This window comes from Equus przewalskii, chromosome 1 (assembly GCF_037783145.1).
Source record: "Equus przewalskii isolate Varuska chromosome 1, EquPr2, whole genome shotgun sequence".
Lineage (NCBI taxonomy): Eukaryota > Metazoa > Chordata > Mammalia > Perissodactyla > Equidae > Equus > Equus przewalskii.
This window is the reverse complement of record NC_091831.1, coordinates 99070795-99097186: the sequence shown is the minus strand read 5'-3', so window position 1 is coordinate 99097186 and position 26392 is coordinate 99070795. Positions and strand designations below refer to the sequence as shown.

The window sequence follows — 26392 nt, the reverse complement described above, 5'->3', positions numbered from 1 at the left end:
CTGGGGCTCAGGGTCCCCATGGATACCCTATGGCAGTTGCTAAGCACACTCGAAGTAGTGACTTCTTGAATGCTTGCGCTCACAAGGCCCTTCTGCCCACCCCAGGCTTCCTCATCTCCTGAGGATGAGGAGCAGAGCTGTTAGAAGCATTCGCATGAGGACGGCTGTGGATGCAATGGATATCATGAGCTTCTGAGGCCTGGAAGGGACCAGAGGGGACCTGGTGACCTGCAGGCTCCCTTGAGGATGCCAGGGTGTCCTACCTGGACCTGAAACAGAGGTCATCCCCAGACCAGTTTAAATAAAGCTCTGCCAGCCATCTTCCTTGCTGAGTGCTGAGCTTGGGTGTTAAAATGGTCATGTCATGAGGCATCTTTGTTTCTTTGCAAAGCAGTGTTGGCCTTCGGGGGCAGTGCTCAGGAGAGGCATCGTGTGCCTTCAAACAAAATATAAAAATAAAAAAGGAAAACAGCACAAATAATTCTGACTGGCCATGCTTTTGGAAATCTAGCCCTGTTTTCCAGTTGCTCTTTTCCGCGTTTGGTGTCCTGGATGACAGGGGTAGGACTGCTGAGGGCCCCTGGCACGTGGTGGTTAGTCCTTACATCTGTCCGTCTCAGGTAGACTCACAGATGGAGCCTGGCTTCCTCCCTCAGCTTCCCTGTCATTTGTCCCGTGGCCTCTGTGCCCTCTTCCTGAGGTGTCCTTGCCTGCTGCCGGGGGGCTGGACAGGTGCTGAGACAGGTGCCGGGCTCTTTCTGCTGATAGACAAGCTTCTTGTAAATATGGGACAGGTTGGGACGTGGCCCTCTCCTTCTCTGGGATCGTTATAACCCACTGTCGTTGTCCAGGATAGTGGAAATTTGAAAGGAATGAGCCTGGGTGACAGCACCTGAATGTGTCTTCACTTCTCATGGCATTTCCGGGGGTGGGGGCAGGGTCGACATTAACATTCTTCCGGTTTAACTTGATGAAACTGGAGTGTCATTAGCAGTTTGGCTGTTCTCGGGGAGAGAAAGGGACCAAGAAAGTCCGCTTGAAATCTCTGCTCGTCACCCCTTCGTGAGTCTAGCTCATGAGCCTGCTAATTCTGCTCCCTGTGAGCGCAGGATGGGTGAGCCTGGCCCTGCCCTCCGCCAGCTGGCGCTGAGAGTAGGAGACACCTGGCCACCGCAGGGAGGAATGCACAGGTGCTGTGGGCAGCCAGGAGGGGCACCTCTCCGGGGCAGGAAGCTCTCCCCAGAGGAGGTGAAGCTTAGGGTGGGTTTGGAAGAACCAGGAAGCGAGCCCAAAGCGGATTAACGTGCAGGGGGGAGCGAGGACATTCCAGAAGAAGCAGCATGTGCAACACGTGCAAGTTCAAGCGAGCGCAGGGGTGAACAGGTGCGCTGCCACTGTGAGTCTCTGCCCGCAGGCCCTTCTCCAGGAGAACCGCAGCTGCATGGCCTCAGGGAGACAGAAGATGAAAAGAGGAGACCAGGGACTTTACAGCCAGCCTCTCCATTGTCCCTGGAGCTTCCTGAGTCACAGTCGCACCAGAGAGTCTGAAGGGCCTGCCAGCTCCACTGCTCCCACTTGAGATGGGCTCACCTCCTAGAGAGGCTGAGTAGGTGGCTTCCGTGGGCGCTCGCCCGTGCCCAGAATCACTGCTCCCCATGGAGGGGCACGAAAGATCTGTTGTTTTCTCTACTCTGGTAGCAGCCCTGGAGGTTTATTTCTGCTGTGGAAGGGGCCTGAGGATTGTGATGTGCTTGATGGTCGCTGGGGGGGCCCCTCCTTCTGCTCCGTTTCCCCCCACCCTCCGTGTGTGTTTACTCGTGGGCGTTTGTTCCTGTAAGCACAGGGGTGTGAACAGCTGCAGACGAGGGAGGGGGTGCAGGCAGGGGATGGGTGGGTTTGGAAGAACCCACCTGCAGAGGGCCCCTGGGCTGTGCTCTTGGGGTGTCCACAAGATGCCATGTCCCCAGCACAGCAATATTGGGATGCCCGGGAATGAATTTTCAGCATTGGAGGCATATGAAGTTTACATCCCTGTGAATTCTGAGGGTCTGCTCTTTCCAGGCTCAGCGGGCCCGCTGTCGCTGCTTTTGCTTGTGTGCACGTCTGCTCTGGTGGAGCTATCGGGAGGAGGGTCCCTTCTCTGTGGTCTGATCTTGGTTTCTTCTTTGAAACCTTCGCCGCTCTGTCCCCAGTGCCTGCTCCTTATCCTCAGCATTGAACTTGCAGCGGGAGGCAGTGGAAGGCTGAGTCAGGGCTGGCAAGAGTCTTCACATTCGAGGTCCCCAGGCTGCATTTGTAGAGTGCAGGTCTCCATGGATGTCAGTCAGTGGGGGTTTGCCCCCCACTCCCCAACCCAGAGTTGGAGGCAGGTGGGTGCTCTAAGAAAGCCAGCCTGCACAGCTTGGATGTGCCTGTGGGCATTTGTATTTTTCTTCCTCTAGTCTGTTGAGTAGGGGATGCTGGTGGCCAATATGAGGTTACCCATATGTATTTTTTTCCTTTAAAAAAGCTTTTATTTGGAAAGAGAAAAAGTTGCAAAAACAAAAATAGTATAGGGAACACCCTGTATCCTTTTCCCAGATTTTCCCATTTTAGCATTTTGCCTCATTTGGCTTATGATGGCTGTGTATGTGTGCACACAGATTCTTTTTCCGAACCATTTGAGGGTAAGTTACATATATCATGTCGCTTTCCTGCAAATACTTAAGTGTGTATTTCCTAAAAAAATGATGTCCATATATTGTAGTAAATAACTACCTGATATTTATATTGTATTTGGGATCCTGTAACATTAGGAAAACAAGTTCATTATTTTATAAATTCTGTTCAATCCTATTTTTACGCATGTGATTATAGAATGCCCATGGCGACCTCTCAGATTTTCCCTTCTTTTCAAACTCCCTTGGATGACGTCTCGAATAGATTTAAAAAATTTTTTTTTTGAAGATTGGCACCTGAGCTAACAACTGTTGCCAAACTTCTTTTCTTTCTTTTTTACTTTTTCTCCCCATATCCCCCTGGTACATAGTTGTGTATCTTTAGTTGTGGGTCCTTCTAGTTGTGGCATGTGGAACGCTGCCTCAGCATGGCCTGATGAGCAGTGCCATGTCTGCGCCCAGGATCCGAACCGGCAAAACCCTGGGCCGCCGAAGCGGAGCACGTGAACTTAACCACTCAGCCACAGGGCCGGCCCCTTGAATAGATACAATTTTTAAACTTTCTTTCATTCATTGCACAAATATTTCTTGCACCCCCTACATTGTCTGACACTGTGCTTGGTGCTGGGGTTTAAAGATGTGCAAGCTCAGATGAGGGTCTTGCCTGCAAGGAGCTGCCAGTCTGAGCAAGAGACAGACAGGAATCAGATAATGATGCAACCTGGGGTCAGAAACCATATGCCAGGTTACGTAAGTCAGGGGTCAGTAAACTATGGCCCGTAGGGCGAGTCTAGCCCACTGCCTGTGTTTGTATGGCTCACGGACCAAGAATGATTTTTACATTTTTGATGGTTGAAAAAGAATCAAAAGAAGAATATTTCATGACGTGTAAGAACTATATGCACTTCAAATCTCAGTATCCACAAATAAAGTTTTATTGGAACATAGACACACCAAGCATTTCCAGTGGCAGGGTTGAGTAGTTGCCAGAGAAACTGTAGGTCCCGCAAAGTCAAGAGTATTTACTCTCTGGAATTGTACAGGAAGAGTTTGCTGAGCCCTGGAGTAAACACTGTGCTGAGAAGGAGGGATACAAGGAGAAAAGGGGTTGTGTACAAGGCATCTGTGTGGGAAGCTAGGAAAGGATCCTGAGCTGGGAGCTGAGGGAAGGGAAGGAGTTACCTGGAGGAGTGGAGTGTGCCTTCCAGACAGCACATTCAAAGGTCCTGTGGTTGAGGAGTATGGCGTTTTCAAGGACTGAAAAGACGGCTTGTGTAGCAGGAGTAGAGATGAGGGTTGAGAGAGTAGGAGGCATTGCGTGAGAAGCATGGAGAGGGATGTCAGCTGCCATGCTGGCAACAGCGTGGCCTGAATGATGGAGGCTGTTAGGGAGGGGCCAGAATGGGTTTGGGGCTCTGCTGGAGGACACTGACTTGATCTTCCTTTTCTTTTAGGTAAAACCTGTTTTCCAGTGTGTCGGCATCCTGTGGAAGGTTGGTCACCTGAAGTCTGGGATGTGAAGGATCTGAAGCTGTCTCATCTGAGGTGTTGAAACCAAAACACACATTATTTATGACACTCTGGCACAGTTGTGTGTGTCGAACGTCCGCTCAGCATGCCACCGCAGGAGTCACCTCTGCCATGCTCTGGATGCCCCTTTAGAATGTCACCCTTTCTCCCTCCTGAAGAGGGCTTTGCCCTGCTCAGGGGCAAAGGGTAGAAACGTTGATTTTAAAAATAATTTTAAAGCAACTATTGACAAAAGTAAAAGAGATCAGAAGTTACCAAGAACCTAAACAAAGCCTGAAGGATATTCAGCTGTATATTTAGGATTTCTCCTGGATCTATGACGTTCTAGATGTCTGACCCTTGGGTGGTCTTTGGGGCTTGGGCAAGTTCCGGCCTTGGGTTGGTGATGACCGTGTGGAAGCTCAAAGTCACAGTGCTCAGAGCTGTGCAGCCCTGGCAGAAGTACACACCTGTCTGTGGCTCCTTCTCTTTCTTTTCTTTTTTTTTTTTAAGGGTTCAGCAAAATCAGGCATGGCTAGTTCACAAAGAATTCTGAATATCAGGGAAAAACCTACACCTGTGTGCGTGTGTGTGCATGTGTGTGTGCATAGATGAGTGTGTGCATATACATTTGAAATAATTCCTTCTTCTCTGAAGGGAAAAGGCAGCACGAGGCAGCCTTTGGTTAGTAACAGCCTTGTGTGTTTCTCTGCCCTGTCACGGTTCTATGTTGATGGTCTTAGAAATGTAATTTGAAACAATCACTGTGGTGATTTAAGCAGATGGCGGTTTGGTTGACTGGAAGAGTACAGTCAGGGACTATATTTGATGTTGGTCTGGGCCAGACTGGACTAGAAACCCACCTGGACCAGCAGGTTACTGCAGGGGGCCCCTCCCGCAGGGGTCAGTGTGGGGGGGTCCCGGGGGGTGGCTGATCCCAGAGCTCCTGTGCCAGGACATCTGCTGGCTCCTGGGGGCAGGGCCTTGGGCTGACTTCTCAGGCTGATCGAGGTCTCCCGTTTCTCTCTTTCCCTGGGGTTGAGGTTATTTGCTGCAACTAGGATGCTTCTGCTAAAGTCTGCTAGCAGTGCCTTTGGGGTCCTGGGACTCTGTTCTCTCTGGAAAGGTGTTTTTTTTTAATCTACTCTTTTGTTTTCTAGCATTCTGCAGGGTTTGTGTACTTGCCTGTTTACTGTCTGCTCTGTTGCTTTGGATGAAAACTCCAGCCTTTCCCGACTCCCCCTGGTTTCAGATTCTTCAGTTTTCTGAGAAGGGGCTGCCGGTGCTGCAGGGTCCTCTGGCTCCCCAGGCCCCTGGGCACGGGGTTCTGCAGCCCTGGCCTGTTAGGAAGGCACGCTGGCCTGTGCCGGAAGGAGACGGCCGCTTGGGAAGGCCACTCTGAGAAGAGCGCGGTATGGACGCACACGTTGCCCTTGGCTCCCTTGATTGCACTGGTTTTGTTGACTTTCCTTCTCCATTTCTCTGCCCTATTTGTTGGAAGGGTGGGCCTGCCTTATCTCTCCCCTCCACAGTGTACTCATGGGCCCCAGCGGTGACTAAACGCGACTGGCCACCGAGCAGCTGGGCGCCCTCTGAACCCTCCAACTGGAACTGACGACTGCAGCTGAACCATCTACGGAAAAGCTGGAATTTTCTGCCTTATGCATAAACGCCAGACTCCAGGGCAGCGGCTGCCAGGGGCTCACCACTGGGCCTGGCAGAAGCAGCTGCCCAGAATGACCTTCCAAATTCTGGAGCTTCAGCCCTGCAGGCTCTTAAATAAAAACCCTTTCAGCGTGAACCATGTGTGCACCAGTTTGGATGTTTTCTGAGAAGGCGGCCAGCGAGGTGCCTTTTTGTGATTGGGGGTGGGGGCACGAGTCTCTGAGGAGGGCAGAGGTGGGCCAGGGAGAGGTCCCTGGGCTGCTGGTTTAGAAAAATCTTAGGAATGAAAGGGTGCCCGGGGAAAGGGGATGCAGTATTTTCCCACATACATTTGTAGGTGCATCTGGTCATTTCCTGGCAGCGGCCTCTTTGGTTGGGAAATAGTGAGGCCTCATTGTTTTGGGGGCATCTTGGGATCTCTCCAAAGAATAGATAACCAATTGAGTCAAAAACTGCTGGCTTCTTACTGCCTTCTGCCTGGCTTGGCTTAAGCTTTCTGGAAGGCGAGCGTAGTAAGTCCAGGCTGGGTTAATGTGTGAGTGAGGAAACGCCAGAAAGAAAAGCTTGTGTGCTTCCGTTCTAACACGGTGCCCTCGGAAGTTTGGAGAAGCTGGCGGGTGTTCTGCCTCCCTCTCCCGAGAGGGCTGCTCCGGTTCTTGCCTTCTCTACAACCGCAGTAGCAGCTGGGTGTCTGGGGAGCTCTTTCTCCAAGTCACCCCCCCAAAGTCCTATCAGGCAGGTTCCTTCAGACACCCAGGGAGGGACCGGCCTGAGTGGGAGACAAGGCATGTTCTGGAGTCGGCAGGGGTCCCCCAAGGGTTGGCCGATATGCAACTTGCCATTTATTTTTGAGGATTCAGTCGGGGCTCAATTCCTGCTGTGCCCCCTTCTACACAAAGAAAACCTGTCTCCCCAGTGGGCCATGTGGGACCCGCAGAAAGCCTGTTATTAAAGAATTCATAATATCAAAGCCCTTCTCTCTACTGCCTGTATTTTCAATCATGGAAGTTAATTATATGTCTACTCTCACACTGTGGGGATGGGGGAGAGATTGGGGTGTCATTGCAAAAGGACGTTTTATAAGGACATTGGCACGTTATCCCCAAAGGCCAGTGATGAAGTCTTGTGTTTGTGTCCCTTCTCTGCCCCCCTCCGTGGGATTCCTGTGTTTGGATACTGTTTTAATGCAATTAGGGTGAGATGACCTTGAAGGGCAGGATCTGGGGGCTGGAGCGCAGCAGTGCCCCATACTTGCCTGTGAGATCTCAGCAACCAAAGCTGGTCAAGAGATTGAGACGTGGGTGTTGTCGTTTCCTGGAGAAGGAAGGGAAGGGGAGAGGGGAGGGAGAGGAGGAAGAGAGGAGAGGAGGAGAAGGGGGAGACAGGAAGGAGAGGGGAGGACGGGAGGGAAGGAGGGAGGAAGGGAGGGGAGGGGAAGAGAAGGGGGGAAGGAGGGGCGGGGAAGGGGAAAGGAGGGGAGAAGGTGAGGAGGGGTGGGTAGCATCAGCAGAGGATGATCACTGGGCATGGGAGAGAAAGGCAGTGAAGGGCTCTGTGCCCATTCGGTGCTGCCTCCCCTCATGGAGGCTTTCTCAGTGACCCCCCCCCCCTCCCCACAACACCTCTTCCAGGGCAGCCATGAATCTGCAGGTCCCCATATTGCTTACATTTCTCACCACTCACATCTTCCTGGGTTTTCTGAGGCTATTGGGGTTAGGTCTTGTCTGACGCAATTAAATGCTTTCATCCTTTGAGCCTGAGGAGCCAGCGAGCTCTGGGGGCCTGGAGGTGTCTACTGCAGCCCAGCAGTGCAGAAAAAGGGTCTGCCACAACAAGACCCGCAGGCTGCTCACCTTGGGCCTGGCAGTGCCAGCGTCTTGAAACATTCTTGTGGTTTTTACTTATCAGTGGATTCAAGAACGCTTGATGTGGACTCAGTGTGAATGGCACACAGCTTGTGAAAACAAGTGTATTTTGCATTTTTGTTGGGAACCAAATGGACACGAATGTTCTGGGTGCTCGTGAGCCATGCTCTGCATTGCTACCTGAGTTCTCTGGTCCACGAGAGTCTGAATGTGACTCTCCTTGTAAAGCGCCTCTGAATGCACTGGTAATTCCTGGTGGGCCTCCTCCAGGGTTCGTTGGCTGGTTTATCAGCAAGCTCTGTCTCCTGGGATGGGTTTTTGATTAGCCAAGTTGACGTGGACGGGAACAGAGTGAGCTCTTGTGTCCAAACCCGTGTGCGATTCCTGGCCCCCGACTCACCAGCTAAGTGAGCTTGTCCTCACTTTTCTCATCTGGATTATGGGCAAGCTTACTTCTGTAATTACCATGATCATTAAAAGGAATAATCTAGCAAAGTGCATGTTGCCTGTGACCGGCACAGGGTCACTCAGGAAATGGTCACGGCCACCACCTCCACCGAGAGTGATGTTCGAGCCCCTCCTGCGTGCCAGGCACTTTTGTATCCACTTCCTTATTCAGTCCTTTGGGGAGTCCTTCAGGTAGGCGTCGTCCCTGGAACCCAGGCCCAGGGCTGTTCCCACCAAGAACCCCGCTTCCCTCCCTGGCTCCCCGTAAGAAAACAAATCTCACATTGGCCCAGCACTTCAACACTCTCTGAGTCCAGCCAGTAGTGTGCTGAGGCTGGCGATGGTCTTTATTTTGTACTTGGAGGAACAGGACCAGGAAGGTTCTGTGGCTGTGTAGGGTCACCTGGTTATAAGGGGCTGGTCTTGGACCACAGGCCTCCTGCCCACTCTAGCAATTTCCCCTGAAGGGAGGGGGGGGCGGTTCTCTTCTGAGACCCCAGCAGCTCACTAGTGGGATGGTATAAGAGGTCTGAGCTCTGGGTCAAGGACACTGAAGGTCAAATGTCCCAACTGGCACCCCACGCTCTAGAGGGCCCCACTCTGGCTGTGGCCTCCTGATGGGGAAAAGAATTGGTGGGATAAAGGGGACGTGTCCCCTGGGGCCCATGCCCTTCCCTTTCCAGATCTCACCCTAGAATTCTCTGCCCACATATCCTGGAGCTGGCTTCCAGGGCATCCTCCCTAGGGCCACTCGTCTACCTGCACCAGGTGTGACTAGGATGGGCGTGTGCAGGCTGTGGTGTCCACAGGTGTTCGAGGCCCCTTGTAATGTGGACCAGATGAGGAAGGCAAGAGAAGGGGCCTTCAATGAAATCCTGATCCTGGCCCAGCAAACTTCGGGAGCAGGTCGGCTGGGTCCTGACTCTGGCTTTACTTTTATTTTTTTTATTTGAGGAAAGTAGTGTATTTGGTCTCAGTTTTAGTTCTGATCACATCAGCAGTGGCGTACATTAGAACCAAGGGTGGGCAGAGAAGCAAGCGCACACACGCAATGAGGAGCCTGCTCTGGGTGCCTGTGAGGTTAGAATGGACCCCTTGCCCAACTGGGGTCGGGTTCCGGGGGAATTTTCCACGTCTCCTCTTTTTTCTTATCAAAGATGAAGTCGACAGCCGTGCTTGGAGATTGCCACTGTGCTGAGATCGCTTTGTTTTTCTTTGCAGTGATTCCGTTTCTCACATTATAAGACTTTAAGACCATTGTTGTTTGAACTGGCCTTGGCCTCAGCCCCGGTTTTCTGATGCTCTCGCTCTCCCTCCCGATTCTCTCAAGGCCTTGGTGAGCCTTGGTGTTCTTTTCTCTCTTGACTTGGAATCACTATCCATGGAAAATAATTACTGGAAACGTTCTGGAATAGAAAGTGAGGAACAGAGTTGGATAAGCACCACATAAAGCAACTAATGAAATGGACTCATCTCCTTTTCACTTGAAAGCCACCCCAGGGGCACGTTACACGGCCTTGAGAATCAGTCTCCCTTTGTCCACTGTTCACCCCTTGCTTGTGGGGAGGTGGCGAGGTGGCCTGGAGACACCCACCTTGGCCACCTCCTGCCTGGGTCCCTTTGGCTGAGACAGTGACATTCTCAGCTGCCCGCAGATGGGGGGAGTGTGCGTGGGAGGATCAGATGAGATAACGTGCACCCAGTATGTGCTTATTAAATGGGATGTCATTGCACCGTGCATCCAGCAGGTGCTCAGGGAGCCACAAGTCACGATGCCGGGGCCTGTTGAGTGACAGAGGTGAAGGGGACAGGCACGCCTCCGTCTTTTAAGGCAGTTAGAGTGGGAGGGAGAGGAGGATTGCACACAGAGCCCCACCGTGGCCACCCTCTGCTTTATTAAGGCGTCTGCGACAGTACAGCATCGGCTACTATTTACTGTGCTGTTAACAGGTTCCAGGTGCCGTGTTAGGAGCTCGGGCTCTGAAGCCAGAGTGAATCCTGGTTCTAACATTTACCACCTGTGGGACCTCGGGCACAGCTCTTCGCCTCTGTGAACCCCTCTGCTCTCCTGTAAAAGGGGGGTGGTAACAGCACCCACCTCATCGAGCATTGTGGACTGGATGCGTGACGTCTTTACAGTGCTTACACTACCCCCAGGCGCACAGCACTCAGGTGTTAACATGCATTAATGCTAAAGTAGCTTCTGTTATCACTTCTGCTTCACAAGCGACGAAACCGAGGCTTTGGTAATGGACTTGCCCAGGTCTGATGCCCTGGGTGCTATGCACAGTGCTGCATCGCCACGCAGTGCTGGAGCTCGCTCCCAGCTCAGGGGGCCAGGTCCCATGCAGGCCTTGAGGCCCTGCCAGAGCTACAAAGTTCTGTGGGGTTCCAGAGGCGCAGAGTGCTGGGGGCCTGTAGGGGCCCCTGAGGCGGTGCTCTTTGCCCGGGGCAGGTGTTTCTGATGGCTGGTGCTTGGGAGTGGGGCCACGGATGTTGCTCCTGGGCAGAAGGGAGAAGGGAGGATGCGGTGGGGAGAGGAGGCTGCTGAAGGGCCTCCCTTTACCTGGAATATCCAGCTCCTCGTCGGGGAAGACAAGAGTCATATCTTAGAAGCAGAATGAGTTCAGCCTCGGGGAAGCAAGGTTGGGCTGGAAGGAATATCGGACCTGGATAGGGTGTCTGTCTCCTTCCACATTTCCCTCTTTCCATCCTTATGAGGGCATTTCAGAGGGGCCAGCTTTGGGTGAAACAGATCCCACACACCCTGCAATGCTGCCTTCTTCCTTAGATGTGGGGTGCCTGTTCCTTACATGTGGGGGTCTTGCTCAGATTTGTGAAGCACCGTGATTCCAAGTATTCGGTTCCATTTCTTTTATGAGCATTTGGGAACCTGTTAGATTGTCCCAGTACTGGCTCTAAAGATGTGGCTGCTGTGGTGGACACGATCTAGTTCAGTGTCTTCTGGATTTTCTAGTTAAAAACAGGACTTGAAGTTATGAGAAAACAGTTCAGATTGATTTAAATAGCAGAATTTTGATAAGAAGTGGATTTATTATAAAAGTGATTCATTCATGTAATTTTGGAAGACAGATAATTATAAAGATAAAATAAATTATCCAGATGATAATAACCCTTAACATTTTGGTGTATTTCCCTCTGAACTCACCCCTTCCTTCCTTTCTTCCCTCCTTCCTTCCTTCTTTCCATCATTTATCCACTTCTCATTTGCAAACACTTATCAAATGCCCACCTGTGCCAGTGCTGTGTTAATTGGAAGGCTCAAGAAGCTGAGTCTGGCGGAGGACCAGACACGTGACCTCCAGGGACATCAGAGGATGAGGGGCTGTACTGGGATGTGAGGGCCTCAGAAGCCCTGACAAGGGAGGGGCCAGCTCTGCTTGGAGGGCAAGTGATCTCTGGACTTCTGTGTGGGTGCCTTTCCATGTTTTTCTCTACAAAATTGCATCATATAACCTGATTTTTTCAGTTAATATTGTAAGCATTTCCTCGTATCCATAATATTTAAAACAATTTTTAAAGGCAGCTTTAGAATTGTATTTTGTAGGATTGCACCACTGTGTGACCCTGTGTCTGACCTATATTGGCAAAAGCTATGGACGCAAGAGGCCCCATGGCAAAGTACAGGGGTGAGGCCCCTGGGGTCTGAACTGGCCCCCAAGAAGAGCTCTGATAACCATTAATTTCCTTTCCTCCTCCTCCTCCTCCCTCCCCTTTGCACCCCTTTCAATATTTCAGCTTGCAACCTGGAGCGGGATGAAGGCTGCCTGAGCGCAGAGCTCAGCTCACCATGATCCATCATTATCTGTGCGCCACCGGGGAGCTTCTGCTTGCTGCCAGGCGCAACCATCGCGACCAGGCTGGGTGCCGTTCTGACCCTCAGCTCTCCCTCCCGGGGTGGAGCAGCACAGTGATTGTCCACGTGTCACTGAGTGGATCCCACAGCCCATGGGGAGCCTGTGCAGGGAGGGCTGAGTGGGCAAAGTGAAATGAAGCTCCTCGCCTATGACAGACCCATCAAAGCCCCACTAGCTTTCACCCAACCCCCGCAGGCATCGTGGCGCTAAGAGCCCCCGGAGGTCCTGATGTGTGGAAAGGGTTCAGAACCACGGGTCTCTTTGAGCCCTGTCCCTAAGCAGCTGTCCTGTGAGGCTGGGATTCAATTTTGTTTGTTCTCAGATGTCTATCCACCTGTCCCCACACCACTGAATTGAAACACCATCTCTGTTGTATAGTAAGTTCTATATCAGAGTCTTATGTTTAAAGCTTTTGCATCTTATCTCTACTTATCTTTAGGACTAGGTCCTAAGGCCTGGAAAGGTCCAACACAAGTCTGTACCTGAGGATTGACAGCAGGGACTTATAATGTGGGTATTCTGGCTGGATGGGCATTTGGGGATCACGGAGTCCAGCATCCTTATTCTATACTTGAGGGAACTCTGGCTCACAGAGTTTCTGGGAATTCCAACTGTTTCCTCCACAGGAGAGTAATTCCTTTTGAAGTTGGACATCTCTACCCCGAACTCTAAGCAAGACTCAGCTGCAGGCTGCTGGCTTCCTCTTCCTCCAGTTCTTCCTTCTACACCTGTGCCTCATGGCTTTCCTACCCCGCTCAGGGGAGGATGTGGCTGGATGAGTCTAGATGGGCACACCTCACCCACATCCACACTGGGAAGGATGTGGCCACTGCATTCGGGGCAGAGAATGGATTTGGACCCACCCATAGAAAAACCCCAGATTCATAATGTGGTGCCAGCAAAGGAGTTCTCTGTAAGGTGTTTCCCCAAAGCAGTGAGTTCAGTGACCAAGGACCCAGGAGTCTGAAAGCCTTGAATTTCACCAGGGGGGACCAGGAAGCACAGTGGAGAGAGGTGGCCCCAACTCATCACTGTGGCTTCTGCTGCTTGGGTTCCGCCACATGTGTCTCACTCTGGGGCAGGAGGTGCCAGGTCTGGGCATTCTGTGAGGGGTGCTAGGGGCCCCAGAGGGAGGAGGTAGCAGCCGGGCCCTGGAATGACAACAGCTAGCTCAGCCGGCCTCACAGGAGGCCCAGTCGGGGACCCCTCAGGCCAAGGCCACACAGTGTGTGGAAGATGCATGAGAACTCACTGCGGGAGCCTAGATGAGATTCGTTAGACCTGTGGCCTAAGACTCTGCATTTCCAACAAGCTCCCAGGAGAGGAGCACCACTGGTCCAGGGAACTGCATCGTGAAGAGCAAGGTTCTAGGTTGCTTTTTTCCTACACCCTGCTTCATCAGCCCACCTTGGCTGACTGAACTCTGGCCCTGGAGGTTTAGGCCACAGCCCCGCGATCACCCCTGACCCATCCCCGCTTCTGCAACAGCCCTCAGATACCGTGATGCTCCCCCCCCCCCCCACCGTATTAAAATCACAGCAAGCAGACATGGATGTCCCGGCTGGGCAGTCTCACATGCCTATTCCACAGACCATCCCAGATACTGGAGGCCAGAAGGCCAGGATGAGGATATCACTCGTGCCCTGGAGGAGAGCGGGGACTTGGGTGGGTGAGTTTCCTCCCCATGCTCAGGAAAGCCACTCTGTCTGGAGGAACGGGGTTTCTAGGGTGGTGGTTGCCAGGAAGATGGTCCTGAGATTTCAAAAAGCACGACAGAGTTTCCTTCCCTTCTCAGCAAGCTACAAGTGGAAAAAACTCTGATTCAGAAAGAGAGGGTCCAGCCCTTGAGGAAAACCAGGCGTCTCCTGGAGGGCGCACCTGTACTGCAGGCCGGATTGGAGAGGAAGTCTTGCCGTGGCGTGCCAGCTCACATCCTCCAAGTGTGCCAGGGGCACGTCCCAGGGAAAACGGGATTGCCAGTAATCAGTGCAGCATCTCCAGATCAGAGCTCGGGAGGATGGTGGGAAAGTTAAAACAAAAAAAGGTGTTGCAAGACTCTAGGATTTGTGGTGCCAGAGTCCTCTTTGGGATTAGAGAAAGACGGGATATGGCATATAGGGTTTTGGGCCAAATAGTCACTCTCTATCCAGCGGAACGACAGCCATGGAGGGGATGAATACAGCGAAGTATTTGGAAACTAGCCAAGCACTGGTGCAGGTTGGCCTGAGGAAGAAATAGATGCAAAGGAGAAAAAGAGAAAGTACCCTGAAACCTTCGATTACAATGTATAAAAAGTCACAAGTTCAGACTTTGCAAGGAGAGGTAAAGAATCACGAGACTAGTGCAAGAGTAAACAGATAGGTGAGATATGCTGAATGTCTCCAAGAATTTCGGACGTTTGCCCGTGGATACTTCAAGTGAGTTAAGGGCTTTTGTATGTGGAGGTCTAGATGGCGTAAGAGAAAAAGTGAGTGGGCAGATGGGCAGCTGTGTAGATTCCGGGCAGGGTCAGGAGGGTGGGATGGACGTGGTCCCCCTGGCCTGACTCCCGGAAAGGCAGGGGAGAGGACCCGCGGCAGGTGAGAGCTGCCTTGCTCAGGCTCACCCGTAGGTGCTGTAAACCAGTGGTGTGTGAGTGGCTGCCAAGTGGGCATTTTGGGGTGGCCTGTGTCTGTCCTATGAGACACAGATATCTCTCTTAGCGCAAGGCAAGATGGCACAGAGCCTCTGTACACTTGAGAAGACAGGGGAAGAGAGTGAGAGAAGTTTGCATTTGAGAAAAGTGGCTTCAAAGTAAAGAAGTTCTCCCGTTCACCCCCTTTCCCTCCCAAATGAGCACATCTGGTGCATTTCCCAGCTGGAGCGCCCTGAAACCCACCTGCCTCTCTCCGGGGTCCCCTTGCCTCTCCCCACACTCTTCCCAGGCACCAACATCGTTCATGTCCTCTTTGACTCCATGTCTGTCCTCCTCCCCCCTCCCTGCCCCCAACCAGCTGCTCCCTGGTTCTTGTCAATTCTCCAACCATTATAATCCTCAATCCTGCCTTTGCAGAACCCGCAGCCCCTGCCCCTGTCCAGGTCCTCCTCCCGTGAGCCTGGACTCCTGCAGAGTTTCCTAACTGGTCCCTCGGCTTCTAGGTGCTCCCTGCTCTGCCTCAGGGCCTCTCAAACGCCACCCTCGGGGGGGTTGTCTCAAGCACTCTTCAACCTAGGTGCTCCTTTGGTCAATAAACCTTCAGTGGCTCCCTATTGCCAACAGATTAAAAGTCCAAACTCTTTAACTTAGCTTTGGAGGCTCTGCAGCCCACGGCCCCATCCTGCACTTTCCTCCGCTTCTTATCTACACAACCCTCTTATTGGTGTCCAGCCAATCTCCTCAGTTATTCCTGGACGTACCACACACCCTTCCCTTTCCAGTCAAGATGCAGTTCAAGCTCCACTTTTGTGTGGTGACGTCACCCACTGGGGCCGTGGTGATGATCTCCAGAGGTGTCTGTTCTCTGAGGCTGCCAGCCCCGTTGAGATCCCAGGTCTCGGGCGCTCTGATGCCTTCCCACTTTGTCTGCTTGCTTTGGAAGCCCGGGGCTTGTGACCGTGGGGTCATCTTGGCCTCCTGGTTTCTGCCTTCTGTACATCTGCTCTCTCGGTTTACTGGATCACTCTGGGTATAAGACGCAATCAAAACTGAATCACATAAAATATTCGGGGGCAGTGTTTTGACTTTCTGCAGGAGCTGGGGATGTTCTGGGGATGGCTAACAGGTGCCCTCCCTTTCCCCAGCATGCCTTAGACATTCCTGCTTTTACATATTCTTTCTGCCCACTTGCCACTGGAACGTTCCCCGGGCCGCAGGTCAGCGTCCAGCCTCTTGCTGATTCCACTCGTTTTGCCAGCCCTCTGTTGCCTCACTCTGCTCGCCCCTCTCATCCTTTCCCCCAACCAAAACATCCCAGTCTCCCTGCTTCTTGTGGGCAGTTACTTCATCCTCTCCTCTGAGCCTGGGAATGGGCCACCTCAGGCTCTTGGGACCTCACTTCTGCCATGAGCACAGATCACACTCTCTCCCATCCACCCCAGCAGAGAGCATTCTTTCTCTCAGAAGGTGCACATTTCAGACTTATGTGTCTGTAACGTGATCAGAGCCCTCGCTGGCCCTGCTTCCGGCCAGGCATGGACTCCTGATCCTTTTTGTGCTGAGTCATTTTGTGGCGGGTCTTGTACTTGGGCAGAGGGGCAGTGTTCACTTTTGGTAGTGACAATGACGGTAGTTTGAGGACCTGCCAGTAGGTGAATTTGGGACCATTTTTAGAACAGAAAAGAGAGTCAACCAGCACTTACTATAAAAGCACCTGTTGATCCAGACACCTCAAAAGTCTTGTAGAAAAGGAGAAGACAAAAGAAGAGGAAAATGAAGCAAGATAAGGAGAGGGTCTCCCAGTATTCCCAAAGGAAGAGAAAATCCATCTATGCAGCAAAAGCAGGGGTGAAGCCCTGAGCTGGCTGTCCTGAGTCTCTGGGCTTCATAGGAAATGCTGTGATTTCCTTCATTCACTCAGGACACAAAGTGGCTGAGTCCTACTCTGTGCCAGGCACTGTTCTAGGAACTGGGAACACCCTAGCGGACAAAGCAGACTTGGCTTCGGTTTCCGTGGAATTTATCACAAGCACAAGCCAGAGAGCAAGCAAGGAAAAATCCTGGCATTGTGCTCAGAGCTCTAAGGGGTGACGGAGTGGTGGCCTCCTGACCGGTGTCGACCACAAGTCAGGCAGTGGGCAGCCCCCCTGCTTGAAGGGACAGGAAGAGACTTGAGGGGAATGAGGGAAGGATGAAGGAGGACCATGAGTGAAGCTCGGGAGAAATGGCCAGCAGGTGGCATGTGCGTGAGTCCATCATGGGGGCTAATTTGCTGTCAAAGAGCCTGGCACTGATTTCCCAGTGTCAGACCCCCTCTTTGGGGCATGGCTACCTGATTCCTAAGAGATCTTCATGGCTCCGTGCAAAGAAAAGTGGGGGAGAAGAGGGCGATGAGTTTAATGGTTCTAACTTGCATTTTTTATTTCAGCTAGAAGAGACCTCCAGCATGGACACAGCTGATTTCAAGGACAATCTGCATCTGGGTCCAGGTTCATCCCAGAAAAGGGCACACTGAGGGCTCGTGGCAGTGTGGGGAGGGGTCAGGTTTGTTTCTGCCCAGGGGTCAGCCATTTCAGCATCCTTGAAAGGTGACTTCCATGATTCCTTCTGGGGAGCTACCTGCCAGGAGTTCCTGGTGAGGCAGGACTTAGAGGATGGTTATTTCTTTGTAGGAACGATTTGAGGCCTAGGATGATGTTATCATCTTCTGGAGAAGACTTTTCTCTGCTTCAGACAAATGCCTGCTGGCAGCACCAGACTGGGGCCACCATAATCCAAGTTCACAGCTTGAGGTCCCCTGAGTCAACCCGATGACACGAAGCTGAACTGCAAGTCCTCGGAGGGTTGGCTTAATTCGAAATCACCTTTGCTCTGAGAGTATAACCCTTCGGGGTTAATAAAGGAGGTGGGGGAGGCCTCATCAGGACCCCCAACTTCCGTGGGTGCTGGGCTGTGTCTTTCGTCTACAAGCCCATTGGAAGCACGGCTCAGTTTCTAAGCAGATTTATCTGGATCCACCAGTGCCCTCAAGGCAAAAGCAACTTTGGGAGCTGGGTTTACTGTTCTGGGTTCTCTACGACTTTGCCCAGCAATTTCTCACTATCTTGTTATATGCCTTTAAGAAGATTGTTTGTCTTATGATATACCACCCTTAAAAAAAAAACAACTGTTTGGCCTAGTAGGCCATTTCCAGAAGCGGAAGTCTTAGTTACTTCTCTTGGTGCCTCCTTGCCTGGGGCTTCTCGCCAGCTTCAGAGATGCCCACTGTGGGAAAACGGAGTCCAGCAGAGCATAGGGGAAAGAGCAGAGGGAGGTTGGCTGGGCCCTGGGGTGGGGGAAGCGGCTGGAAGAGTTCAGAGATACAGTCTCAAGTCAGAGGCCTGCCCACCTGCCCAAGAGGATTTGGAGGGTCCAGCATCTGGACCACCCAAGGGAGCCTCCAGAACTGGCATCTTTATTCACTAGCTGCCAAGTTTGTGTTTCTCTAAGGGGCTTTGGCGGCAGGGATCGCTCAGGAGACAGGTGGAGTTGCAAGTGCTGGAGGGGCCTGCAGACCTCAGAGGATCAGAGAGGAGAGACCAAATTGCCTGCAGATATAAAGAGCCGACGTATTTCTGGGGGACTCCCACCTAAGCCTTTAGGGAGTGTATTCTGTTTTTTTTTCCCTGAACTTAGGCATTGTTATAGAAAAATAGGCCCAAATGGAAATCCAATTACATTTATATTTCTGCAAATTCCCTCCAATTCTCTTTTCATATATTTATGTATATATCCATTTATGTTATTGGGGTCAGCCTTGGTCAGCTTGTGCCTTCTGACCTGTGGCCTCTTTCTGCCATGTCTCATAGGTACCTGTGCCAATGACCCCTTATTTGGCATGGGACACATTGGATTTAGGTCTCTCTTTTTATAAATATCTAATAAGGAGGAAGGGAGAAGCAATGGGGGATGCTCAATCCAGTGGGTCTAGAGGACAGCAGGGTGCTCAGGAGGCTGGAGACGAGCCCAGGGAGACACTGGGACAACAGCTGAGTACACGAATTTTTCTGTTTTGAATGAGATGCTGTCTCTTTGCAATGTTAAGTCATCTCTACAAACCCCCTCCTCTTCCTGCCAATTTACAGAATCCTTTGTAGGGCTGGGTTGTTTGAATTTGAGTTTCCTGCCATCTCTTGGTTCTACAGTGTTGCTGAGGGCATGGAGGGATTTCCTGAGGGACGTACGTTTCTTTATCTAACCATTCTCCTATTCTGGGACGTTTACGTGGCTTCCCAGTTTTCATTGCTATCATTAATGCTTTGAAAAACATCCTTTTACAGATGTCTTATGATTGCCTTCTCATATCATTTCTAAGGATAGATTCCTGAAAATGGGATCATGGGGGCAAAGGTTCTTGGTGTATATAATCATTGCTTTTGTCTTTTCTAGAGAATTCGCACCAGCTTGCACTCCAAGAAGCTGCAAATGATAATGTGAGTCTCGCCCAAGTGCCCCTGTTAATGTGCCTTGTCCTGATTTCACACTTCCCAGCCCTCATGTAAGCCAAGGAGGAGTGAGGAATGCTGAGGGACCTCCAGACTTCGGAGGAGCAGAGAGGAGGGAGCAGACCCAAGAAGATATGCCACCAGGCCATGCTCATGGCCCCTACGACAGAAGTCTTTCTCTTTTTTCTAGTGATTACCTTGGGCTTACACTTTGTCAGTTTTGGATACCAGGGAAACCCAGGCTTCCGCATTTGCAAAGGCTGAGGGAGGGCCTTGTGCCTCCTCTGGTCCTCCCACAGGCTGTTGGGAGAAGCAGGCCTTTGCTCAGTGAGGTAGCCGGCCTCTCCAGTGACCTCCTTGGGCAGCTCGGCTGGCCTGGACCCTCTTCAACTTCATAATTCCACAGGTTTGTAAGGAACCAATCTTGATCGATTCATTCATTCATTCATTTCACAAATATTTACTGAGCACCTACTGTGTGCCAAGTCTTCTTTTCGGTGCTGGGGACATACCAGCCTACAAAACAGACCAAACATAGCCCTGCCCATGTAGATGTCCCATTCTCAGGAATATTTTCCTGCATGAGGACCCGTTTAGGAATCTGTCACTCTTCTAAGTCATCATAGTAGGAGTTCCCTCTCCTGTGCTACAAAACTCCTCCTATCCCCCATGGTTACTTGTCCCTGAACAAGGGGGGCTCCCTCCAGGACTGTATTTGCCAGCCGCCCGGGGTGCATCCAGTTTCTTTAGCTTTTATCGCTAGCCTTTTTGGGCTGGGCAGAGCCCTCTGTCAGGTTTGTATCTGCGGGGTAGGGCAAGTTGCAGGACAAACCAGAGCTCAGTGTCAGCACGGGCAGGCTTTCATCAGGGGAGGAAAGCGGGGCTGGGCTGTGAGCCGGTCAGAGGCGGCAGGTGGCGCATTGCCCTGGCTGCCCAGAGGTCAGCTGAGCAAGTTGCGGTACAAGTTAGTATAGCGAGAATGTTGGGACCTGAGGTAATGACATTCCTGGGGTCTCGATGTCTATCTGCAGAGGACTGTGGCGATTGAGAAAAGACGTGATCCACTCACAGTATCTGCCGGGAGCATTCATTTGCATTTCTTTCCATTACGCGGATTAAGAAATGGGACGTATAACATATTTGCATGATTGCAATTTAGCACTTCTCAAAACATGTAAGTGACGGAGCTCTGTTAAGACAGGCCTGTCACCAGCGAGGCTGCCGTGCCGGGGGTGTCTTCTGGATGCGCCCATCCTGCCCATCCTGGGAGGGGGCCCACGTGTCATCTGCAGCTCGTGGGGTCACATTATCACATCAGCAGTGCTCCAGGCCACAGATCTACAGAAGTCCAAGCTCAGCTGTGTCTTGCCACCAGTTTCTGGAAAGGGCCTGCTCACTGTGCCCTGGCCTCAGACTGCTCTTTGAATTCATGCCACCCATGTTAACCAATGTGAATCACAGCCATTTTCCCCAGACAAGCCAGTCCCACCAGACATTTCTTGCTCTCTTCTGTAGACTTGGCTGCTTCAACGAGGGGTTCACACTGAGCCACATACAGTCTTCGGAAACATCACCAGTGCCCCTCCCCCGTGCCGCATCCCTGCTTCTTCCCCCACTCCCATCCCATTAACAGATGAATGTCCTTCTCTGTAGGTCTGAGCTTGCATGTCCGAACCCTTAAGGGTGCCCAACAGAGTAAAGGGTTTTCCATTCACCAAAGCAGCCCCTCTGAGGAGAAAATGGAAGTGATGATTAGAACTTTGGGGTGGGGAGGGAGAAGGTGGCTGGGGTGCTCATGTCTAGAACACCTTTCCCAGGAAGCGGTACACCTGTACCTATGACCTGCTAAGTCTGGCTGTGCGTCCATCAGCACTAGTCCTCTCTGATTGATGGGGAGAGATGGTCTGATGGGGGCAGGGCACCATCCTCTCCCCCTCAGAAGCCAGTTTCTGGGGAGTGGGGAGAGGTCCGCTTAGGTCTGGCGAAGCTCCTGTGTCCCAGAGTTAGAGATGGACAGGTGAGGCAAGAGTGCTGTCGTGCCTTCCTTGAGGCAAGATGTCTTCTTCTGCATAAGAGGGCAGTTGGTGTGTCTCAAGGGACATGCTTCTCCATCTGCCACCCTGAATAAAACAGTGAATGAGGGTCACTCCAGGTGTAGGCATGTTTCGGGATATTTTAACGGCAACTGGGGAGAGGGTATGTCTCAGGTTCTACGGTGTGCAACGTGCCAACACACGCTTTATGTGTGTTTTAAAATGTGAGCTCTGGAAGCATCCCAGAGGGGTCACGAAGACATCTTAGCAGCTGAAGGAGGGGAAGCATCTCTCCCCAGCCCAGATCCCCCCTTGCCTTCCTACCAGGTACCCCCTTGCCTTCCTACTGGTCATGGATGGCACTGTGCTGACCACAGTAGTTTTCTTCCTAAGACACAATTGTCCTGCAGAGGAGAATTCTAAGGGTGGAGAAAATCACCATCCCTCCTTCCAGAACTCCTTGGTTTTTCTCTATATACCACATTCGCACCGTGTCAGTGTCCCCCAGCGCCTGGAGAAGGAGCTTGGCAAGCAAGAACCAGCTGGGTCACTGTATTTGATTGCTTTTTGGGAGCCCAATAAAGGCTCCCTTTGTTGGAGGTTTTTAGGAGGTCACTTGAAACACACATACGGCTCTCAACTTCTCACAATTCCAAGACCAGGTGAGGCCAGGGGTCCGGGAGTCCCGCTCAGGCCCCTGCGCCCCGCAAGCTCAGCAGACTTCTATTCATGGCTTCAGTCAGAATCAGGCAAGGTGGCCCCAGAGCTGAGAAGCAGCTGAGTCAAGCAGGAACAAAGGGCAGTCCTACAATAAACCATTGATACTTATCTATTAAATGGCAAAGTCACTGGGGCAAGGACTGGCTGCTGCTTCCATTGTGTGTCCGGTTCCCTTTCCAGGACTTGGTCTACATGGGGAGACTCTCAGGAGATGTTTGTTGAATTGGAAACCAATCCTCAATTAGATACCTCCTTAGAAGGAATTTCCAGTCTGCCTTCAAATTCAAATGGAGGTACACAAAGCTAAGGGTGACACTCCAAAAGATTTTAGAGGAAGTGTGTGACCATGTACCCTATCATTTTAATAGCCACTTAATTTTCTCTTTCTCTAGCTTGTCAATCCCCAGAATTGTAAGCAATCGAGTAGCTAGCCACTTAGGTGATTGATAAAGGAAAACTCAGGTCTTTGAGATTATGCTGGGGTAGGTGAAACCCCTATAACAAGTAGACCCAAAATGTGCTGGCTCAAACACGATAGACACTTATTTTTTTCTCACATTATAGTCCAGGGCAGATGTTCTAGATTGTTGGAATCAGGGAAGGAAGTTCTGCTGTGTGTATTCCCTCAGGGACACAGGCCAATGGCTGTGTCATATTCAACAGTGGCTGCCAAGGTTGCTATCATGGTCATCGTCATTCCAGGTCATGGTATGTGGGAAAACATGGGAAAGAACACTTGGGAGGTTGAATGGGCTACGTGGAAGTGGCATGCACCCCTTCTGCTCACATTAGAAAGAATGCACTCACATGGCCACACCTAACTTCATGACTGGGGAATGAGGTAGTAGCTGGTTAACCAAACACCTAGCAATCTTGGAAATGGAGGATGAAATTGGGTAGGAGTAAAGAGACTTACAGATTACGGATTTGGAAGAAATTTAGAAAATTGCTTTCTCCTTGTCCAACGGGCAATCTGGCACAAGCACTAATCTTCCTGTTCAAAGTGCTCCATGCCCCCATTACATATCTGAGCTGACTTTCTGATCTAGAGCACTAAGGAATACTAAGCATCAGTCTACGGGGAGACAACAGGAATGGTCTTTTCTTTCAAAACATTCTTTGTCATTTGACAAAAATGATGACACAGAGGAGGGGGAAATTAAATCTGGAGAAGCTGCTTGCATGTGGAGCCCATTCTCTGTGGCCCTGGGAGACTGGAATTGTGCTGTTCCCATGCTTTAGTTATCCTAGGGCTCATAGAATTGTGCCACATCACTGATGACATCACAGGATCCTTGGAAACCGTGGTGACTTGAATTGCAATTGCTGCTTCCAGCTGAATGTGGTTGTGTTTCTAGAAGGATAACTATTTTTTGTGATTAAGGAGAAAAGGCAACATGGACCCACGGTTGGCTTTAGCAGGCTTCCCTGTATCCTAATTCTTACCTCATGAATAGTCTTTCAGCTTGGCTGACCTCACTTCCTCATGTTTCTTCCCCTCCCACACCCCTCCGCCATCCCATTCACTTTCTTACACAGATCTTCCAGTTTTGGGCTAGCGGTATCTTTAATTGTTCTTGGAATTGCGTATGTCTATCGCTGCCCTTGAGCTCACATTCCACCTCCCTGTGCAGACCACCCCAGTCATCCCGCCCTGCCCTCACTCTCTCCATTCCTGTCTTGTTCACTGGTGGGCACTTATACGTTGCTTGGATTGTTGCATATATTTTTTTCAAGGTTAATGATGTCTTCCAAGTGACACTCTAAGCTTCTTGCGTGTTTGGAATTTGTCTTGCCTTTGTCACTTCCTTGGGCTTGAGCGTGGTGTGGGGAGCATTCTGTCAATGCTCGTGGATGATGATGGTTGTGTAAGAACTTGGGAGGCTCTGCAGTGACTTGAGCCAGAGACCTTGGATGGCAGGGATTGACAAAATCCCTCTACTGGGCCAGTCTCTCAGCAAGAGGAGAGGACAACAAAAGGAAAGTCTCTCAGTCTCCCTTATCAACAGTGAACCAGCTCCGGCAGGGTCAGCTCCTGGTGTGTAGCACCCTGTCTGGGCAAGGCGAGGGTGCTGGCCATCTGGGCGATGTCGTTGGGAGGCTTTGGTTGTGATGTTACTGAAAACACTCAGCTCAATGGACAGGACACCAGATTCTCAAAGAGATGGGGAGGCAAGACAAAGAAAGGATGGTGCCCATGGACCGCAGCCAGGAAAGCAGGGCTGTGGGTGGGCTTTGGGCCACTCTGCCCACCTCTCCTGCTCCATTCTTCCAGGGACCTTTCAGATGATGCTTCTCGCCATGATAGAGTAGAGGGTGGGACAGGGAGAAGGAATCAGTTATTTCTCGTGTCCCAAGTGAAAGGGTGTCAGATGAGCTCAGTCTCACTTTCTTCATCAGGAATTTAAAGGACTCCCATAAATAACGGCCCCTAACCACTAGTTATTTAGGAAATGAGTGACAAGCTCGGCTCTATTAGAAACTCAGGGTCCTGGAGCCCAGGATTCCATGAGTGATCGTCCCACAAGTTAAATAGTGTTTCTTTAGCAGGGAGGAAGAAGGGTATATGGCATCTGGAAATGGGAAAGGCTTAGAAAATCAGATGCCTGTGGTTCTGCTGTGCACATTGACTTGTGACCTAGAAATAGGACATACGTTAAAGCAGGGAAATTCCCTCTTCTCCCACCGTCTTTCCCACAGGCACTGGCCCTTCATCCCCACCCACGGGCCATGAGATTTGGCCTCCTCAACCTACAAAGTGACAGGATGTATGCAGGGGTGAGTGTTGGAAAGACGAGATTCTGGAATGACATCTATAGAACGGACTCTGCTGTGATGGTCCATGTTGTGCCCTTTCTGTGGTCCAAATTCCACAGCAAAATTTCCATCGTCTGACCCTCCTTCCTTGGCAGCTCTGCCAGGGCCCTAGGTGTTTTCTATGACATACGCATCACCAATCTGTTCTAAGTCTGATCGTTTCTCTCTAACACCTAAGAGGAGGCTGCCAGGGTGCCTGGGAGTATGAGGGATACCATCCATCTCTTAGGGCAGCTCTTCCTAAACTGCCAGCTGCCACCCAATAGTGAGCTGGGAAGTAATTTAGCGGGTCTTGAACAGTGTTAGAATAATAATGGGAAACCTCAGAGTACGCTGCACATAGTAAGGTAAATATGGTTTTGTGAAACTTATGTTTTCTCTGTAAGTACAGCAATGGGTGTAATAGGTGCCCACGTAAGGTGTATTTCTTACTGTGGTCCTGGTTAAAAAAAATATCTGAATAACTCTCCTGGAGGTCTCAGCTGATCCTGACTAATCCTGGAATTACGCAGAGTGAGAGTGAAGTGCAAAATGGGGGGAATAAAAGGTCCCAAAGAAAGGGGTGACCATTTTTATTTGCTTCCTGGACGAGGTATCGAACACCTCCTCTGCCCCTTGAGGATATCAGTCCTGGAACCCAGCCTCTCTGGACCTGGGGGACCCCTGTGAGCTTTGTGCTCCCATCACTTCTTGAAGCAGACCCTGCCAAGAGTACCTGGGTAGGAGGAGCTGTCCTTTTGGAATGTAATCAAAAGGGATTCAGCAGTTAGCTGTGAAAAGGTAAATGACACGTCCAGGGCTTGTCTTGATCCCTAGAATGCCTGTGAATTTCTGAGATGCACAGGCTGGAAGAAGAGAGCCCTGTTGCAGCCTGGAAGAAAGGAGACAGATAAGGTTGGCTCACCGCCTCCTGCCTCCCAGTTCTCACCCCACCCTCCCTTCTTGAATACCCCACTTCCTGCAGGGGGAGGGAGATTGGAACAGGTAGCCCTTGGGGGTATCTGGTACCCTCTTCCTAGTAGGTCAGACCCACAGTCGCCTGGGAAGACCCTATAGAGAGAGAGAAGCACTGGGTCCTCCAGGACAGGAGATGATGGTTTATGTCTAAGAGTGACAGGTGTGCTTGCTACAATATACAGGAGTAAAAAGCAAAGAGGAGCAGACAGAGGCGGGCATCAAGGGAGGAGGGCTTGGAGAGATCCCTAAGAATCAAACAGGAGCAACGAGAGAGGCCTAGCAAGAGAGGGAGGATTTCTTAGTGTAGGCATTCCAGCAGGAATCGGGGCTTTGTTATTTTTCCAAACTGAAGCATCTGCAGAAAATCAGTTGCCATAATCTGCCCAGCTATGGCTAAAACATGGCTAGGAAACATTGCCTGAGGTAATTTCTAGAAGAGTGTTCTTCTTCCAAGTCTTCAAGCTTGGGGCTGGGAATTTATTTTCTGTTCCTGTTTTTTTTCTTTTGGTTTGCTCATTTTTGAGCCAGAAGAGGTCTTCTCTGTTTGCGAGAAGATGGGGAGAGTGGAAATGTCCGCAGCCAACTTCCTCTCAGATTTCCTCCTAGGTCTCAGTGAGGAGATCTGATAGGGAGGGATGGGTCCCTGAAGCACTTGTCCATGTGAGGGGCAGTGAGGTGTGCTTGGACCAGAAAGAACTCTCTGAAAGATTAGCACCCAGGGATGC

At 51.1% G+C, this 26392-nt stretch overlaps 1 protein-coding gene and 1 long non-coding RNA gene across 2 annotated transcripts in view; one reads left to right on the top strand and one right to left on the bottom strand.

Annotated features, from left to right (window-relative positions):
- The window catches only part of FAM174B (family with sequence similarity 174 member B), a 35014-nt gene extending 29047 nt beyond the window's left edge, over positions 1-5967 (top strand). Inside the window, exons 3-4 of the mRNA XM_070618581.1 lie at positions 4112-4202; positions 5327-5967. Coding sequence (XP_070474682.1) covers positions 4112-4115 — 4 coding nt within the window. The 3' untranslated portion in view covers positions 4116-4202; positions 5327-5967. The remainder of the gene's footprint in view (positions 1-4111; positions 4203-5326) is intronic.
- A 3105-nt stretch (positions 5968-9072) lies between these two features.
- LOC139083264 (uncharacterized) lies at positions 9073-12640 on the bottom strand. Its single transcript, XR_011539843.1, has 2 exons — positions 10710-12640; positions 9073-9549 (listed from the first exon to the last, which is right to left on the bottom strand). It is a non-coding gene; the product is annotated as an uncharacterized lncRNA (long non-coding RNA).
- Positions 12641-26392: the final 13752 nt, after the last annotated feature.